Here is a 19,259-nt window from a genome sequence, read left to right on the forward strand (position 1 = left end):
GCAGAAAAACACCAAATCTCAATATTACAATAAACAATCTTACAGTCCCCAATTTTGCAGTCATTGACAATTTAAGGAAGATAAATCCACATGCTTTGGCGTCTTAAAATCCCTCCCAGTGAGTCCAAACATAGTACAAAAGATTGGAGGTTCTGGTCCAGGTTGTCGTGAGGTCTAAAGGGTTAATATGCTCTTGCATTGAAGCAATTAAAGCTGTAGTTAGTTAGAGAGAGTAGTGCACTTTTTAAAAGGGAAAGCAGGCCTCTGGCTGTCGGGCACACTGGTACAAGGTCACACACCCACTTTAGGAAATTAAAAAGTCTATTTTCTGGTAGAGGATGAGAAAAGGGTATATTGGTTTGTGCACCAGTTAAAATAGGCCAAGGGATCAGGTCAGAAAAGTCTCTAATTTATTGGTCTCTGTCCCAGGATAGCGTCTCACACACTCGTTTTCCAACAGCACCCACTGGCTACACGCCAACCTAATGTGTTTATCATAGCATCAAAAACAGCACAAATTTAAATGAAAGCATGTAATTCGGGTGACATATTATCTCCACTGGCAGCCGCACTGAAACACCGCCATAGGTGTCGCTTTTAAAGGGAGATCATCCGACATGAGTAATGAGCTAAGTCCTGGCTAAGCCCTCGCTCGTCCCCGTGGTTAAAACAAACTTAATGGATTCGACTGACAAAACCAAACACAGCCCCTGACAGCAGCCAAGCTCCCTCCTTCTCTCCTCTGTGACTGATCCAGGCCACTGCAGATGTCATGACAGACACAGACAGAGGGTGGCAGTAGATCCCCACCTCTGGACTGTCACATCAAGACCAGTGAGTCATGCTTGCCCGCCTGTTTGTCTCCTCTGCCTGCTCACTCGACCCCTCATGGCAGCTACTTTGCAAAGACTTTTCTTTTCTTCTTCTTCTTCTTTGCTCTGTTTTTTTTCCCCTTCTTTCTTTCCATTCTCCAGCTTCCTTCCTGGTGATATTTGCACAGAGATTACAGTCTGTCTCCTTGTCTCGTCTATCTTTGGTGTGCGTTGATCCGTTCCTCCTTCGCTACTCTGTCGTCTCGCCTCCCCCGGCTGATAATTAGCCGGTAAATGCTGAGCCATTTTCTCCACGTTCTCTCCCTTGCACTTTATTTACTTGGGCAGGGCCTCTAAATGACCTTGTTACAGTGTGAAACCGTGCAGACGGGAGCGCCTGCATGTGTGCACACGTGTCCCCTCTTTCACTCATAACACCTCTCCCCCCATCTCTCTCTCTCCACTGGCTCCCTATGACTCCCCATCTCTCCCACTCTACTCACTGATTAGTATATGATGTATTTTGGCTGCTGTCGTGGGCAGCCTGTTGAGCACGTGGGCCGGGCTAATTTCTGCTCTCTGGTGGCGATTGCGATGCCTGACTTGTTTTCATGAAATATTGAGCCTAAAGCACCTGGATTTATGGCTGCCATACACTCAAAATGCCTCGACTCAGCCATAAAAAAATTCAAACAAAATTTTTGTTTTTCCAGCCACACAAACACCCACATGGTCCAAATTGTGCTCCAAACCTGCCAGAGACCAGAGTCTCCTACTTTTTAAGGTTTTTAACTCGAGCTCAGCCTACATACTAAGCACAGTTTGAGAGATGATGAGGCCATTTAATGCACAAGTGGGAGGCAACATGTGTAGGGCGATTGATTTCTTCGTCTACTGCAAGCGGCCTACTTTAAGGCTCTGGTCTTGGATGCCTCCTCCATCTCAGTCACATTATACCCCCAATCTGTCTTCTTGCCTAGGAGGGAACAACACACAGAGAGGCACACACAGAGTTGAGTTTAGGGATGCACTCATTGAGAAAATGAGGACCTATACAGATTCTGATGCTCAAAATAACAGTTTACACAGTAGCCAAGTGTAACTTCATTATAAACATTGTTGCTAATGCTGTCCATTACTTATACTATTGCTAGCTTCGGGTGTTAGCATATGGTGTTTCTCTTTACCATGAACATCTGGCTTTCTTTGATTCTTTAATTTTGTCTGACTGTGGCTCATATCCAAAGCTCCCTGGGTCCTTCGTAATTAACTAAATTTTTGGCAGAGTTTATCTTGTTGATGTAGAGGAGCTCACATCTCAACCGTCCTATTAGAAGTACAATAAAAAAATGTATCGAGTGAACATTGTTAAAACCATTCAGCCCAATTTTCCACTATTTCTGATTGAGCACAAGTTTAGTTACAGAAAGGTAAAAAACAACTTTTAATTTAAGTGTCGATCACTTAAAAAATATTTATTTTTTGAAAAACTAACGGCTTCAAAAGCCTCTTTACCCTAAAAATGACAAGTTTGGTTAGAAGCAGTTTTTTCCTTTTGAAAACTTGAGTTCTGTTAAAGTTAAATTGGGAAAAAATTGCAATTATTAGAAAAGCTATACAATTGAAAATCTGAAATAGAAATAATGATATGACATACATAATGGAGTCGATTACTCACAATTGTGTATTTTTCACACAAAGATTTGTTTATTTACAAAAAGTGAATATAAAGAAGGCTCAAACAGAGGGCTTACAAGCTTGCCATTTTAAAATTGATACTATGCAACGATATGATAGGAAACATAATGGATTGATATGCACTACCCTACCATACCCTACCCTACCCTACCCTACTCTACCCTCCCATGCCCTACCCTACCATACACTACTCTATCCTGTCCTTCATTATCATACCCTACCACCCCATGTCTTACCTAACCATATCTTACTCTACCCTACCAACCCATGTCCTACCATACCATATCTTACTCTACCCTAGCATGCCCTACCCTACCTTACCCCAATGCTCTGCGCTACCCTAACCTACCATCCCTTGTCCTACCTAACCATATCTTACCCTACCTTACCATCACATATCCTACCTAACCATATGTCACCCTACCCTATCATCCCATGTCCTACCGTACCATATCTTACTCTACCCCACCATCCCATGTCCTACATAACCATATCTCACCCTACCCTACCACCCCATGTCCTACCTAACCATATCTTACTCTACCATATCATCCTGTCCTACCTAACCATATCTTACTCTATCCCACCATACCATGTCCTACCAAACCATATCTTACTCTACCCTAGCATGCTCTACCCTACCCTACCCTCCCATGCTCTACCCTACCCTACCCTCCCATGCTCTACCCTACCCTACCCTCCCATGCTCTACCCTACCCTACCTTACCCCCAATGCTCTTCCTCACCCTACCATCCCATGCTCTACCCCACCCTACCCACCCATGTCCTACCTTACCATATTTTACTCTACCATACCATCCCATGCCCTACCCTACCATCCAATCCCATCCTATACCCTACCATAGTGTACTCTACCCTTGCATGCCCTATCTTACCCTACCCTACCCTACCTTCCTATGCTATGCTCTACCTACCCGACCCTACCCACCATGCTCTACCATACCCTATCCTACCCCCATGCTCTGCCCTACCCTATATCCCATACCCTACCCTACATCCTATATCCTATATCTTATCCTACCCTACCATCCTATATTCTACCATATTCTACTCTACCCTCCCATGCCCAACCACACCCTCCCATACACCACCACAACCCCCATGCTCTACCCTACCAACCCATACTCTACTCTACCATACCCTACACTTCCATACTCCACTCAGAACCCTGCTCATGACAACACTTGTATGAATCATGAAACAGCTACTAGTGAAAGGCAATCTTTGATACCTCAAGATAACTTATTGACTTGAGAATACAAAATGCTCCTGAAAGGCAAAGTGTTTTGTGAAATTCATCGATGCCACCATGAGAAGTCATGATGTAGTAACTCTGAGCTAAACTGTATGGGGAAATGTGTTTAGAGTGCTGTATCATTTTTAAATAAAAATATTGATATTTGGCTCCGGTGTGCGGGTAACTGTATTACATAAGTCAGGAAAATGATGTATTGCTGCACTGATATTTTTCTCCCACCCCTAGCAGCTACCTTTTGGAGCACTGAAATAACATTCAAATGCCAAACATAAACAAGTCTGAGTCTTTAGTTCCACTTGTAAAGGTCTCCAGAACAAAGTGCTGCCAGCCTGTTGTTTGGCAGAGATCTGTGTAATGCTCCAGCAGTCTATCTCTAACAGGATGTTTGTGTTTTTTAAAGCTCTTTCTCTTGCACTCTTCTCCCCCCCAACCATCCCCCCTTCCTCTGGTGCCAATCCCCCAGATAGCACAACGTCCTCGCTCTGTCCTCCAAACCTCGCCGGGCCCTGCTGGGACGACTCAGCTCGCTTACTTACTCAGTCACTCAAGGATCACTCTTTCTTACCCCCTCTCTCAGTGCCTTGTGCTCGTGACAGCACACGATCTGCACTGTCACTCTCCTCAATGCCTTTGAATAGATCTCTTCCTCTCCATTTATCCTTTACCTGCTCCTTCACTTCCCATCGTTCTTTCAGTCTGTCTGCTCACCAAAATACAATTCTTCTCTTCATGCTCCAACACTCCTCCATCCTGCAGGAGTGTTTTATTTCCCTTCTTTCAAGTTTTCCTGAAGGATTTACATGTTTTTTGGACCCTTAAATTACTTTCTTATTGAGTTCCTCTTTGTGTGCTTTATGTTTGCCAAGCAATTTCCCTCCTGTATTTATTTTAACCAAACCCCTCTCTCTTCTTCTTCTCTCCCTCCAGGTGATGCAAGTAGTTAACGCTGATGCCATGGTAGTGAAGCTCAACTCTGGAGAATACAAAACCATCCACCTGTCCAGCATTCGCCCCCCAAGAATCGAGGGAGAGGTACAAACAAACCTGTGTCTGTCTTCTCGTATGTGTGTCCACAGCCTCGCTCTGAGTGAGTGGCAACTTGTGCATGAATAAGTGGATGTATGTGGGTGAGCTTGTGGTCAGCCAATTAATCAGCGTCTCAACAGAGATGACTCGTGTCACTGCTACTTTGGACTTCTTCGAAGAGTGGGTTTAGATTTATTTAAAGTCAAACACAAGCTGCTTACATTTCTTTCCACCAGCTCTTTTAATATGTATCCATCTCTGATACCCTCTCCTCTTCTCTCTTAAAATAGTCACACTAACATATTTCACCACTTGGTGGCGCCCCTGCAGTTGGGGCACATGCAAACACAGCGAGACACTCGCACACACCCAGTGGTTGCAGCACTGCAGAGAGGGAGGCAGATCGATTGTTTTCTTTTTTGGCTGTCCCCTCCTTACTCCCCCGTTCTCCTCAGAGGCACTTTGTGACTGTAAAAACATAAACCTACACATGTTCATGATGCATACTTACCTAACACATATTTATCCACCCAGCAGGCAGAGTGTCTGCAGTCACACCTGGATGCTGTTTTCCACAGAGCTGAATGTCACTCTCTTTTTATTACCTACCAGGGGCGTGCTCAGACATTTTAAAGTGGGGTGCCCAAGCCCAGGCACTGCTAACAGTATGAATTAGCATATGAAAAGCACGTATTTACCCTTTTTACTTCTGCTTAACTTAACTGGAAACACACATCATTATTTAAGCTTTATTCTTTACGGACTCAACAATAATATAATTCTTAAGTTGGAATAGCATCAAAAGGAAATCAATCAATCAATCAGACTTTATTTATAAAGCGCTTTTCATACAATCACTTTGTAACACAAAATGCTGTACATAAAAACAACTTAACATAGAATACATTAAGAAAAAGGTTAAGAACACAATATATGCAACAATATTAATACAAACAATAAAAATAAAATAAATAAATAAGAAAGTAAAAAAATAAGTTGTTGAACAAACTGAGGAAACGCTCTCATATCTTAATGAAGAAACACTGGAGGTAAAATAAGATGTTAAAACTCAAAACACAAGTAAAATACATTTCTAAGATAATAAAACACTAAAATATTAAACTATTAAAAGAAAATAAGATGCTATACTTAAATAAATAAATAGATAAGTACATAAATAAATAAGTAAAGTAGAATAAAAGTGACTTAAATTTGAACTAGATAATAAATAAATAAATAATAAATGAATAAATAAATAAATAAAACTGTTATAAGAATGAAACTCAGTTAAAAGTGAGACTAAAAAGGTCGGTCTTGAGTCTGCTTTTAAAAATGTTGATGCTCTGTGCAGACCTCAGATCTTCAGGTAGGGTGTTCCACAGGCGTGGGCCGAGATAATAAAAAGCTGCCTCACCGTCGGTCTTTGTTCTTACTTTTGGTACAATTAAAAGTCCACTACCTGAAGACCTGAGGGCTCTCACTGGCTGATATGATAAAAGCAAACCCTAAAGAGGGTTGTAGCCCCTGGATATGGGGTCAACACAAAAGGTCAACAGTGCCCCATAACTCACTTACTTTAACAGAATAAAAATGATACATTAGACCAAATTATTCACCCTCCTTACACTTTTTTGGGAGGATAGGATTGTGGCTAGAGACAGAAACTGGGACGAGAGTGTTGGGACCAACACGTGGCAAAGGGCTGCGGGTCAGATTTGAACTTGAGCTGCTCACTTTGTGGACTCAAAACTCTGAACCTGAGTTGTGCTATTTAACCACTGAGCTACACTCAGCTGCAATCATGTTTTTTAATCTGCTGTACTTTGACTATTCAAACATAGCAAGCCTCTAGTGGACACTCAGGGTACTGCAGCTTTTTGCTCGACTTCATATTTCAATACGGGAGGTGCCACTTGTAACCAGTAATGATTCTAATAGGAGTACAGTCTCTGAGGAGGCAAATGATGAATCAAGGTTAAGGATTCTGGGATGGCACCAGGGGTGGCCAAGATCTCAAGTGGGCACACGCCACCCCTGATCATCATGCCCCTGTTGCTTCCACCTCCTCATCACCACCCTCGTTTTTAGCAGGTTTCATTGTTAAAATGAGTGATCGATTAAGCCTCAGTTGCCTATTCTTCCGAAAAAAGCTTGTGTCTCCATAATGAGTAATCAATTTGTATTTCTCAATTACCATCGCTGCCTGAGCCTCTAAGATTTTGGTAAATTACAGACTCTAGATGTCTGAAAATGTCACTCACATTAATTAGAAAGTTTAGCGTCTCAATAGAAGCGATTTTTCATTTTTGTCTCCGAGAGAGTGACTGTGTCCCCCCCCCTCTTCTTTTTTTGTAACACGTCTGAGGCTGTTTAATAACCGCACCACAAGCAGACACACAGTTTACCGTGATATCTGTTTATGAGGAAGTCATGTCTCACATTAGCTTCTCGAAGACGCTCGAAAAGTCCAGGAAACACTCGTAAAAGTCAAATTGCTGAATGTCTGCAACAGCCCTTTAAATCTTCTCTTTTGATTGTTTCTGGGTTTATTGACTCCCTCTCTCAGCTTGTTTTTCCGTTTATGGCTTACTTTTTCGTGTCTTTTCCTTTTTATTGTTTGATTCTCTTTCCGCTCCCTCCATCCATGGTTTTGTCTCCCTCTCCCCCCTGGTGTTGTTTGTGTCTCGCATCATTAAGAGACCGCTTTGTCTCTCTCTCTCTCTCTCTCTCTTTGCCTCCCTCCTTCCTTCTGTCCTCTCTGCTCCTCTCCCTAACTTTCTCCCTGCTGTCTTCTCCCCTCTGGTGTGCACGCTGTGGTCAGACTGCTGACCTGCAACGCTGCCCTGTGCATGTGTTTCCTCTCCTCAGCTTTGTGTGGTTTGTTACAAGCTTTTGGGCAAAAAACACATTTCTCTATTTTCTCTTAATTTTCATGTTTCTTGAATCCGTCTATCCTTACCCAGCCATGTCCAGTACTTTTCCTGCTCTTCTTTCCCTTTTCTCTGCCTCCTTTCCTCCTCTTTTTCCTCATAACTCTCTGTCATGTCTCTCTGTCTGATTCCTTTCTTAATCTCTTGTCAGTATTCTGGCTGTCACTCTGTCTCTGCCTGCACCAGATGCCTCAACAGTATGCGTTCTGTGCTTCATTACGCCATCGTATGTTACAGGGAGCCTGGGAGAGTGGGCCCAGATGTGTGTGTATTCTATCAGCTTTGTATTGGCACGGTGTTCTGTTGCTATTTCGTGCCCTAGACACTTACTTCATGTGTGGATGTTTTCTTTTTGGTCTTGGTACCCGTTCACCCAGCTTGTAGAGAGTTTATCGTCTGGTCCAGGAGACTTTAGAAAGATATGAGAAAGTATGCAATGTGTGATAACAATGTTCATTGTTGGGATATTATGTTGGATCAGCAAGCAAATATCAAAGTGAACACATAGTACTACTTCTACTATTACTACTACAACAACTACTATTATTACTATTTCTATTACTACTACTATAACAATAAAAATACTACAAATACTACTACAATTAGTTCTACTACTGTAAATATTGAAATAACTACAACTACTACTACCACCAGTTCTACTACTATTATTACTATTAGTATTACTACTACTGTTACTACTACTATAACTACAACAACTACTGCATCTATTACTACTACAACTACTACTATCATTACTATTTCTATTATTACTACTATAACTATTACAACTACTACAATTAGTTCTATTACTAGTATTACTATACTATTACTATTTTGACTACTGCTACTACTACTATATCTGCTACACCTACTATAACTACCACTACTTCTACAACTATAACTACTACAACTACTGCAACTATTACTACTATAACAACTACTACTACTACTATTTATATCACTACTACTACTAGAACTACTGCAACTATTACTACTATAACTTCTACTACTACTATTTATACCACTATTACTACCACCATTTAAACGACTACTACTACTGTTACTATAACTACTACTACTATAACTACTACAACTACTGAAACTATTACTACTATAACTTCTACTAGTACTATTACTACTACTACTATTTAAACGACTACCACTACTATTACTATATCAACTACTACAACAACTGCAACTTACTACTATAACTAGTACATCTTCTACTATTATTACCATTGCTACTACTACTACTATTACTATACTATTACGACTACTGCAACTACTACTATATCTACGACAACTACTATAACTACCACTACTACTACTTCTACTATTACTATTTACACCTATTACTACTACTACTACTGACAATTAGATAATAAAAATGATATAGTAATAATAACAGTAATAACACAATAATAGTTAGTAACATGTTAGTAATGATAATAATAGCAGTAGTAGTAATAATAATACTAATATTAATATCAATGATAGTTATAATAGTTATAATGGTAATAGTAATAATAATGTAATAAAAATGTTACAACTGTAGTTAAAATAGTTATAATGATATTGATAATGAGATGATAATAGAAGTAGTTGATCAATAATGATGACAATAATTTATAGAGCACTTTTCAAAAACCAAGGTAAAAAACTAAAACATTTTTTTTCAAAGACACAAAATTCCTTTAAAAGAGCTCTTAAGGAATATTATGCTTTAAAGTATATATTTATATTTTTCAAGAGTTAAACTCAAGTAAAAGATAAATTAAAGTTCAGGTTAAATCAGGAAAGGCTCAACGATAAAGTATGTTGTAGGAAGGGATTTAGTCAGCAGACCGGGTCTCCTCCGGCAGATTGTTCCATAGTTCGGACCCCTCACTCCAAACTCTGTCCCCTTTTATTTTCATTTTGGCAATTAACTACTGTTGCCATCGAAAGAAGGATGACCGTGTTTTTAATGTGTAGTTTGGTTACTATAGTAACATAGTTTGAGTTTGCTCCACTGTTCGGTGGCAGAAGAGGAGGATGAAAGAGAGCTGAGCAGGAGAGAAAAAGATGAGGTGTCCTAGGGGAAATATTTTAAGGTGAGGGACTGAGAATGAGAGAAAAGTCACACAGCGTGGTTTTAACTTTGGACTGTTAAGTTGAATGTCACAGTTACAGTGTTTTAAGAGAGGGTATTATAGAAAGAACAGAAATAGAAATAGCCCCTTTACTGTGATTTTTAAAGCACAATGACATTGAAATAGCTACACCTGTACACACTGCAAGTTATATACATACAGGAAACATACAAAACCCCTGTTAATCTGAGGGCAGCTGGTTTTAGCTTCATGTGACTGCATCAGAATAGTGTGAAAGCATACCTTTTATGCTCAGGCTTCTATCCATTAGGTGAATGGATGTGTGTCGAGTGAGAAAGCATCAACTGGTTGATGATGAGTTTACTGGGAATGCTTCTATTGCAATAATGATGAAATTGCTATCCTTTGCAACAACAGTATTATATCCTGTCGTGGGCGGCTGTGGCTCAGTGAAAGGGTCGGTCGTATCTCAATCAGGAGGTCAGTTGTACGATCCCAGGAAGTGTCCTTGGGCAAGACACTTAACCCTAAACTGTCCCCGGTGCTGCGCCATCAGTGTGTGAATGGAATTGGTAAGAATAAAAGGGCGAGCTCTTTACATAGCAGCCTCTGCCATCAGTGTGTGAATGTGATGAGAATGGGTGAGTGTGACATGTAATGTGATCTAATTTGAGTGGTGATAGGTCAAGAGAAAGGCCATTTACCATGATCATCAAGCATCCACATGCTCATGCTCTTTGTTACAGAATCCAACCCACTTTATTTATATAGTGCATTTAAAGAACACAATAAAGTTTACTGATGTACTGCACAGTGAAGTAAAATAAGTTAAAACACACAGAACATACACACTGTAAAAATGAAAAGAAAAAACAGACTAAACACACTTAAAGCTAGGGTTGGTAGTCTCGGTAAACCAGCATGAATTTGAATGTAGCTTTTCCTCATGACTCCGTCTAACCCCTCCCCTCCTCCCTCGGAGCTCCTCCAAAATGACGCCCCCCCCCCCCCCCCCCCCGCTCACATGCACGAGCGCCGCTGATTCTCGACCATATGATCGTGACTGATTCAAAACCGGTCCTCACCAAAACATTCTCATAGTGAAAGTTAAAAACACAAGCAAACATGGCTGCTGTTAGTACTCACAACTATCATGCTAGCATTATCCAGTTGTACCGGTGACACGATATCAGGAGAAAAGTTCTAATACATATATAATACTGTAACAACTCTACTGTTTGTTAAACGTGTTCAGTGTAGATATTCTTAATTCCTACAGTGTTGACGGTCAGTGAAGGCATCAGGAGAGGTGTAGAGTGTGCGAGTGGGAGAGAGGAGAGACAAGAGGAGAAGTTTTTCATTCATTCAAACATTGATTGTTGCTTTGTTGGTTGGCGTGATCACGGCCGACAGTGACCGGTTATTAAAGCTCAACGTGTTCACGAATCGGCTCGTCATCACTACAGCGTCCGGACAGACGCTACAATAAACATATATTTTCTGTAGGACTTACTGAACGTCATTAATTATTCTGCTTGTTGGTGAGAGCTTTTTAGACTCTGATCCGGACTACAGTCCTGAGCAAAGCACCTCATCAGGTCAGAGGGGACAGGCCCGAGGACGAACGAGAGGGGCAGTAAATAGAGTCAGGGGAACCAGAGGCAGGAGACGGGGACGGGGAGGAGTGCACGCCGGGGAAATGTACGCGCAGGAGGAGGGCAGAACGGCTGGTCGGGATTTGATTGGTTTAAAATTTGGGGAGCCAAAAAACGGTGATTGGTTGGTGTTTTCCCAGGTTTACTCCGGCTGTAGATGGCAGTTTTTTTTCACTCTTTTTTAGGAACACATCATGTAATGATTGCCATCAGGACATAAAGATCATTTTAACCAGTATGACAAAAAGTGTATCTAAATCTGATTACCAACCCCAGCTTTAAACAATATAATAATAAAACACATCAAACACATAATACACTTAAAAAAAGATAAAAAACACAAAAAAATAATATCACTTTAAACACTTAAGACACTTAATACCATTATTAAATACACAAAACACTTAAAAATTGTAATATTAAAACACATAAGACACTTGGAATATAATAAAAAACACTGTAAAAAATATTATATTATATAGCACTTAAAACACATAAGACACTTCATAAAATAATAAAATACACATAAAACACAAATCACATAAGAAATGTTTTAAAATAATCAAACATTAAAAATTATGATATGACATTAAATACTGAAGACAGTTAAAATAATTAAATACAAATAAAAATGCTGTGAAAAAGTATTATAAGACACTAAAAAATAAAAAATACAAAAATAAAACGCATAAATCATATATAACACTAAAAATGAATATTTAAAACCCCAAACGCTGTAAAAAAAACGAACAATAATAAAATAAAGTGATGACATTAAATACTGAAGACCCTTAAAATAATTGAATACAAATAAAAATGCTGTAAAAAATTATTACACAAAGCCTAAGACACTGAAAAAATATGAAAAAACACTGTAAAAAATGCAATAATAAAACATGTAAAACATACTACACTAAAAATAAGTAATTAAAAACACAAACGCTGTAAAAAATGAACAATAATAAAACATGTTACATAAGAAATGTAAAAAAAGAATTAAACTCTGTAATGAAATTATGATGTGACACAAAATTCTGAAGAAACATAATAAAATAATAAGATACACATAAAACAAAAAAATACAATTACACTTAAACCACATAAGAAAATTAAAATAAATAAGAAAAAACATGAAAAACACTTAAAAATATTTTATGTATAAATAAAAAAACACACAATGCATAAGACGCTAAAACAAAGTAACACTTACAAAAATGTAAGTTATTCTCTTAAAGGTGCATCTCAGCAGGTATCAGTGCAGATGGCTCTTTCATGTAAATTCAAACATGCAACACAATTAAATTCCTGCCATGTTTGGTGCTCTCTGCAGACATAAGAGGCCTCATTGGGGCGCTCTTTTTTTGGAGTCGTTGTTGCATAAGATTAGTTGCTGCTTTTTGTGCTTTTGTAAAGCCTTGTTCATGATGCCACTGCTGGTTTTGTTTGTTAGCTAGTTATTTCTGTCTGCGAGCTAAAGAGCTGCCTGCCTGCCTGCCTGCCTGCCTGTCTGTATCGCCGCTGGCTCAGCTTTGAGTGTTGTCGCTATGGCAGCACTGCAGAGTGGTGATGAGGCTGTGATGAGCCCTTGGACTGTGAGGTGGAAAAAAGGCAAACGACAAAGAAGCGTTTGTATTTGTCTGACATCTTAACTAAATGTAATTTTTTTTATATGCATAGAAGTGAGAGTTTTATGTCCAGTCCTCATTTACCCCGGGCAGGTGAGCTGTTACCTCAGGTGAGCCGGGAAACTTAATTTCATGCCCTGTCTCCCCTCCTTCACAGATGCAGCTGCAGCACTTCACATTATGTTTTCAGAAGCCATTTTAAACATTGTAAACTATTGAATTCCCCTTTCATAGATGTTGCATGAACTCCTTTAAAAGGCAATTAAATTAATCGTTTAGCACCTTCAAATATTTGTGCGCACCTGTCAGAGTATTTGTGAGGAAGAAACACGTCCCAGAGGAGGCTAACAAACCCCAGAGAAGGATTCTTCTGCTGCACACATGCAGCGTTTTCATGCACGCTCTGATTCTGCAGGAGCGACTCTTACCTTGTGAGGTTAAGACACGAGAGGTCACAGCAGGTATCTCTCTCCTCCGCACGCTGACATCATGTTGGCTAACACTGTCACAAGCGAGCCGCCCTTTAATGCTTACAATGCAGCACAGGAGAGACACACACGAGCAGACGTCGTCACGCTTTGCAGCACACACATGCGAGAGGCATGCTCGGTTAAGCTGCATTAGGGTTGTGTCAGGAAACATCTTGGAAATTGGCGTCGGTGTGTTTATAAACATGGATTACGCAGACATGTGCCGTGTCTGAGTGTACAGTAGTACTCCAGATGTGTGCATGTAGCCTGTCTGTGAACCTTCCAGAAAACCACCAGAGAAAAACTACCCAGAGATTTTGCATTGTGGCCTCCTCTGTGCGTGTATTTTAGTCCGTCTGTGTGTGTGTGTGTGTGTGTGTGTGTGTGTGTGTGTGTGTGTGTGTGTGTGTGTTGTATTCTCTAGAGGTCTGCAGGGATTTTCTCGTGCCAGTTGTCATTATTATCTCTGTCTGTTTGCACCGTTTGACCGTGCGTTCTGCAAGCAAGGCTGTTTATACGTTTGTATGTGAGTGCTGACTTTTATGTGTGTGTGTGTGTGTGTGTCTGTCTGCATCTGGCCTCCCATGCCCCCAAACTGTACAATGTACCAGTGCTCTGATCAACAGTGACTGTTCCTGCCAAGCCCCTCTCCTCCTTTTCGTCCTCCTTCTCCTTCCATCTCCCCTGGTTCCTTTTAGTCCCTCAAAAACACACACAAACACACACATACACACACACACTACGGTTGTCGAAATGTTCAATACTTTGAACAATACTTTTGCTTTTTTCTTTCATTCAGTCAGCGTTATTTTCACATTAGATGGTATCACAAAGTACTGAACCTCCATGAAAAGGACAGATCCATAGCTACATGTTCAACCCAAAACTAGGGCAAGCAAAAGAGAGAGAGCAGCAGTGGACGAGTTACATAGAGAGACAGTAAAGTGAGTGAGTCCTGCTAATGAAAACAAAGCAGTGAAAAAGAAAATTAGACATTACTCATCAGTATGTTAATTGCTAGAATCTGTCAATGACATTTTCTGAACTTGCACTGTTTGCAATGTAGTAATAACATAATTACTACGGGTGCCCAGGAGATCATTTTTATTGCCTTTGAATAGAAACACTGTTTAATATTGTTCGATCTTTACAAGGACTGTTAGCATCAAATTGCTTTAATTGCGAGTGGGTTTAGGTCCACAACAAGTGCCTCATTTTTTAAAAGCACTTATTTTTTCCCTTTTGGCAAATCATAGTTAAGTTGTCGCAGTCTCTTCCTGTTTCTGCCGTGATGTAAAATAACACAGATTAACCACTAAATTCAGCGATCAATCGTGATTTACCAGGGAAGTCAGCAATTATTCGCAATAACAACGAAATTCAGCAATTGATTGTTATTAACTACGAAAGTCAGCAATTCATTGTGATCAACAATGGAATTCCGTGATTAATCGTGATTAACAAAATTCAGCAATCAATCGTGATTTACTACGGAAGTTCGTGATTATTGGGGTAACAATGGAATTCAGCAATTCAATTTTATTAACTACAAAAGTCACCAATTAATTGGGAATAACAAAATTCCGTAATTAATCGGGATTAACAATGAAAGTCAATGATTAATTTTAATTAACAATGGAACTCTGTGATTAATCGGGATTAACACAAAACCCTGTGATTAATCGTGATTAACAACAAAAGTCAGTGATTAATCGTGATTAACAATGGAACTCTGATTAGTCGTGATTAAGAACGAAACCCTGTGATTAATCATATTTAACTACGAAAGTCAGCGATTAATCGAGATTAAAGGTCAGTGATTAATCAAGATTAACAATGGAATTCTGATTAATCAGGATTAACAACCAAACCCTGTGATTAATTGGGATTAATAACGAAACCCTGTGATTAATCGTGATTAACAACAAAAGTCAGTGATTAATCGTGATTAACAATGGAACTCTGATTAGTCGTGATTAAGAACGAAACCCTGTGGTTAATTGGGATTAATAACGAAACCCTGTGGTTAATTGGGATTAACAACGAAACCCTGTGGTTAATTGGGATTAACAACGAAACCCTGTGGTTAATTGGGATTAACAACGAAACCCTGTGATTAATCGTAATTAACTACGAAAGTCAGTGATTAATCAAGATTAAAAGTCAGTGATTAATCAAGATTAACAATGGAATTCTGATTAATCGTGATTAACTACGAAAGTCAGTGATTAATCAGGATTAACAACCAAACCCTGTGATTAATCGGGATTAATAACGAAACCCTGTGATTAATCGGGATTAATAACGAAACCCTGTGATTAATCGTGATTAATAACGAAACCCTGTGATTAATTGGGATTAATAACGAAACCCTGTGATTAATCGGGATTAACAACAAAACCCTGTGATTAATTGGGATTAATAACGAAACCCTGTGATTAATCGGGATAAATAACGAAACCCTGTGATTAATTGGGATTAATAACGAAACCCTGTGATTAATCGTGATTAACTACGAAAGTCAGCGATTAATCGAGATTAAAAGTCAGTGATTAATCAAGATGAACAATGGAATTCTGATTAATCATGATTAACTACGAAAGTCAGTGATTAATCAGGATTAACAACGAAACCCTGTGATTAATCGGGATTAATAACGAAAGTCAGCGATTAATCGAGATAAAAAAATCATAATCTGACAGCACTTATTTTTATGAGTGTTGTATCAAAACACTAACACAGACACACACACACACACACTCTCTCTCTCTCTCTCTCTCTCTCTCTCTCTCTCACAACTACACTAATTGTGCTCACATTGTTAGATATTTGGACCATTGGTATCGTTGCATCAAAACATAGCACACATATTTCCTCTCTTTCTGCTTCCTCTCCTCCCCGGTGTGTTACTACTGTTGCGCATCTTCAGATGTGAGTTATTTTGGGCATGGGAGTTGGAGTCAGCTTTTCTCTACTCCCTCTTTTCCTTTTTTTTTTTTCTCCCTTCCTTCCTTCTTCCCTCGCTCTCTTCTTCGTTTTCTCTCGTGTGCGGCAGGACAAGCCCAGCGTAAACACGAGTGCAGAGAGATGTCTATGCTACTCAGTGACTCACTCCTACACCCACACACACACACTCACTCTCTCTGCTCGCTTGCTCGCGTTGTGTTGGTTGTTTTGTGTTGTGCATGCGCTGAGTCTCGAGTGTTTGTGTGTGTTTGTGTGTGTGTGTGTTTGTCCCCATGCATTGTAACGTATCTGTGTGCTTATGTGGTTTAAGTAGGGTTAAGGACACTGCTGATGGAGCACATAGAGAGGTCAACTCACTGTCCTTTATATAAGACAGCACAATGACTGTGGCTCATCCCCGCACTGCTCCATGCAGCCCTGCCTACTCGTCTAAACTCTCAAAGGTCCACCCCTGTGTGTGAGTGTGTGTGCGTGTGTTGACTTTTGTTTATTTATTTTTATCTAACTCCCATCTCTCCCCCTCTTTTCCTTTTTCTTCTGGCTCCTTCCTGTTTTTCTTTAAATTTCAAAGGTTTATTTTTGCACCATAACACTGCATATTGATAAGCATCCCTGTAAATACAGCAGCTTTAACTCAGGTCTTAAGTCAAGCTCAGTGCGTGGGCAGAATTGAAAAAATTCCACATCTGAATTATATATAAAAAATAATAATAATAAAAAAAAGGAGATACATCTCAAAAGCAGCAAAACAAACCAAATCTATTCTTATTGTTGCACAGCTTCCATTGATTCACATATTGTTCTCTCCAACAATAGCTATACAGTAGCAGGCTCCGTCGCTAGTGTTCTGCACGCGATAATGAATTCAATTTCACATCTACGACTGCAGTCAAGACACATCAAGGTCCTGGGAAAGGTGGTAAATATGGAAATGTGTTGTGTTGCTGTTGCTGCTCGTAAGCTAATTATCAACCTAAGTGCAAGATGCTCTACACCAAAAACACAATGGGCAAAAAAAAAAAAGATGATCATTCAAATGCTGTCAAACAAAAAACTGACACCATACTGAGCAAAGAGAAAAAACAAGAAGAGAAAACAAGTTGAAGAAAAATGACAGACGGATGGGTAAAAAGATGACAGCTAACAAATGAGTGACAAAACCGCAAAGAGAGACTTCATTGAAGAGGATTTGTTCTTTGTTTTCATGGAATTATTCTCAGTGTTGTGTTGTGATAACATTCACCTTGAGTTTGACTTTCCACTTAAGATTCTTAAATTTAACACTCCTTGTTTATTCCTCCTCAAAATGTAACCTCTCTTAACACAGGCCAGTCCATCTGCTCCACGCTTTCTAGTCGCAACTGTGTCTTTCTTCCCACTTTGTCCCCTCCTCCCCCTCTCTTCCTCACTTCCTCCAAATCTTCTGTCCATCCATGTGTGCGCCCTCAGCATGCCCCCAGCCTGCCATGACACGCTCCGACCCCACATTTTTTGGGGAGGAGGGTCGCCCACCTCGTGATTCACTCGTGCACTTTTGGCCTGGTGAGGCAGATTGGAAGCCAGTATGTGTCCTCACTACTGGGAGGATATTCTTGGCCTTGCTGCACTGTTAAAAAAAACACACAACACAAGGACTTGGCTTTCTTGTGTTTAGAGGAGAGAGAGAGGAAGTTATACAAGACAAGATAATGCGACTGTACTCTTTTTGCAGAAAGCGTCACCTCCCGAAAAGCAACAAAACACACTGCCCGAAAAGATGTCTAAACACAAATTGTTATCAAATACGCCATTTGTATAAAAGGGAGTGTGTTTGGAGGGGTGTTCAATATTATCCAGTGTAAGCTTCGCAAATTTGCTCGATGCTTTCAATAGCTGAATGCATGAATACAAATAAATGTCAGCAATATTGAAGCTTTCCTTGCAGGAAGACTCCCAACGCTGCATCAATGTGCCTGTCTGCAGGGCCGCAAAAAAATTAAAAACAACCCACGTGCTTTGACTCACCCCCCTCCTCCCCCACTCCCCTCCCTCTTTTGACATCTTATTAATGAGTTCACAATGAGAGCTCGACTTGCAACCTGTCACAGCTGTCCCGGTAAATTTACCTGCACCTGTCTGCGAGCAGCTAATCATGAATCGAGTGGCTGTTTTGTTGTTGTGGTGCTACAGGTAATTTCATTCTGAAATCCAGGTCGTCTCTGGAGTCTATCAGTTCAAGTCAGATTAGTAATGACTGATTTGTATTCTCAGCAATAATGCTGCGAGTTTAATATTAGATTAGATAAATTAGATTTCGTATTGTAGCACCATAACAAGTGGTGTCCTTCTTGCTCCGGCTTCAGGAGGTGCATTCATTCCTTCTTTCCCTCTCTCTCTACTTCATTGTCTTGCAACCTTCTGCAGCCATAACTGTCCAATGCATGCATTATTTAGCAATGTACTTAAGCATGAAATAGTAAATGTTGCTCTGTCAAAGGCTACAAGTTCACAGCTTAATCAAAAAATAATGTCCACTTCACAAACGGCAGTGTGAGATCCACATTAAAAAAAACCACTCGTCTCAACCTTCTGATTGTGAAACCAATACAGTACACTCTCCCACAACGCCGCAGCCAAACATCACAGAGCATGACGCGCTCCTGAGTCATAATTTTACCCTTGAAGTTCCAGAAAGCTTCGAATGCTTCCAGCTCCAGCATGCCCA

At 40.0% G+C, this 19,259-nt stretch overlaps 1 protein-coding gene across 1 annotated transcript in view; it reads left to right on the forward strand.

Moving 5' to 3' along the window:
• Positions 1–19,259, forward strand: part of snd1 (staphylococcal nuclease and tudor domain containing 1) — a 289,368-nt gene that overhangs the window by 31,881 nt on the left and 238,228 nt on the right. The window contains exon 10 of the mRNA XM_034673168.1: positions 4,717–4,821. Within this exon, the coding sequence (XP_034529059.1) occupies positions 4,717–4,821 (105 nt within the window). The remainder of the gene's footprint in view (positions 1–4,716; positions 4,822–19,259) is intronic.

Source organism: Notolabrus celidotus, chromosome 21 (genome assembly GCF_009762535.1).
Source record: "Notolabrus celidotus isolate fNotCel1 chromosome 21, fNotCel1.pri, whole genome shotgun sequence".
In the NCBI taxonomy this organism is placed as follows: Eukaryota; Metazoa; Chordata; class Actinopteri; order Labriformes; family Labridae; genus Notolabrus; species Notolabrus celidotus.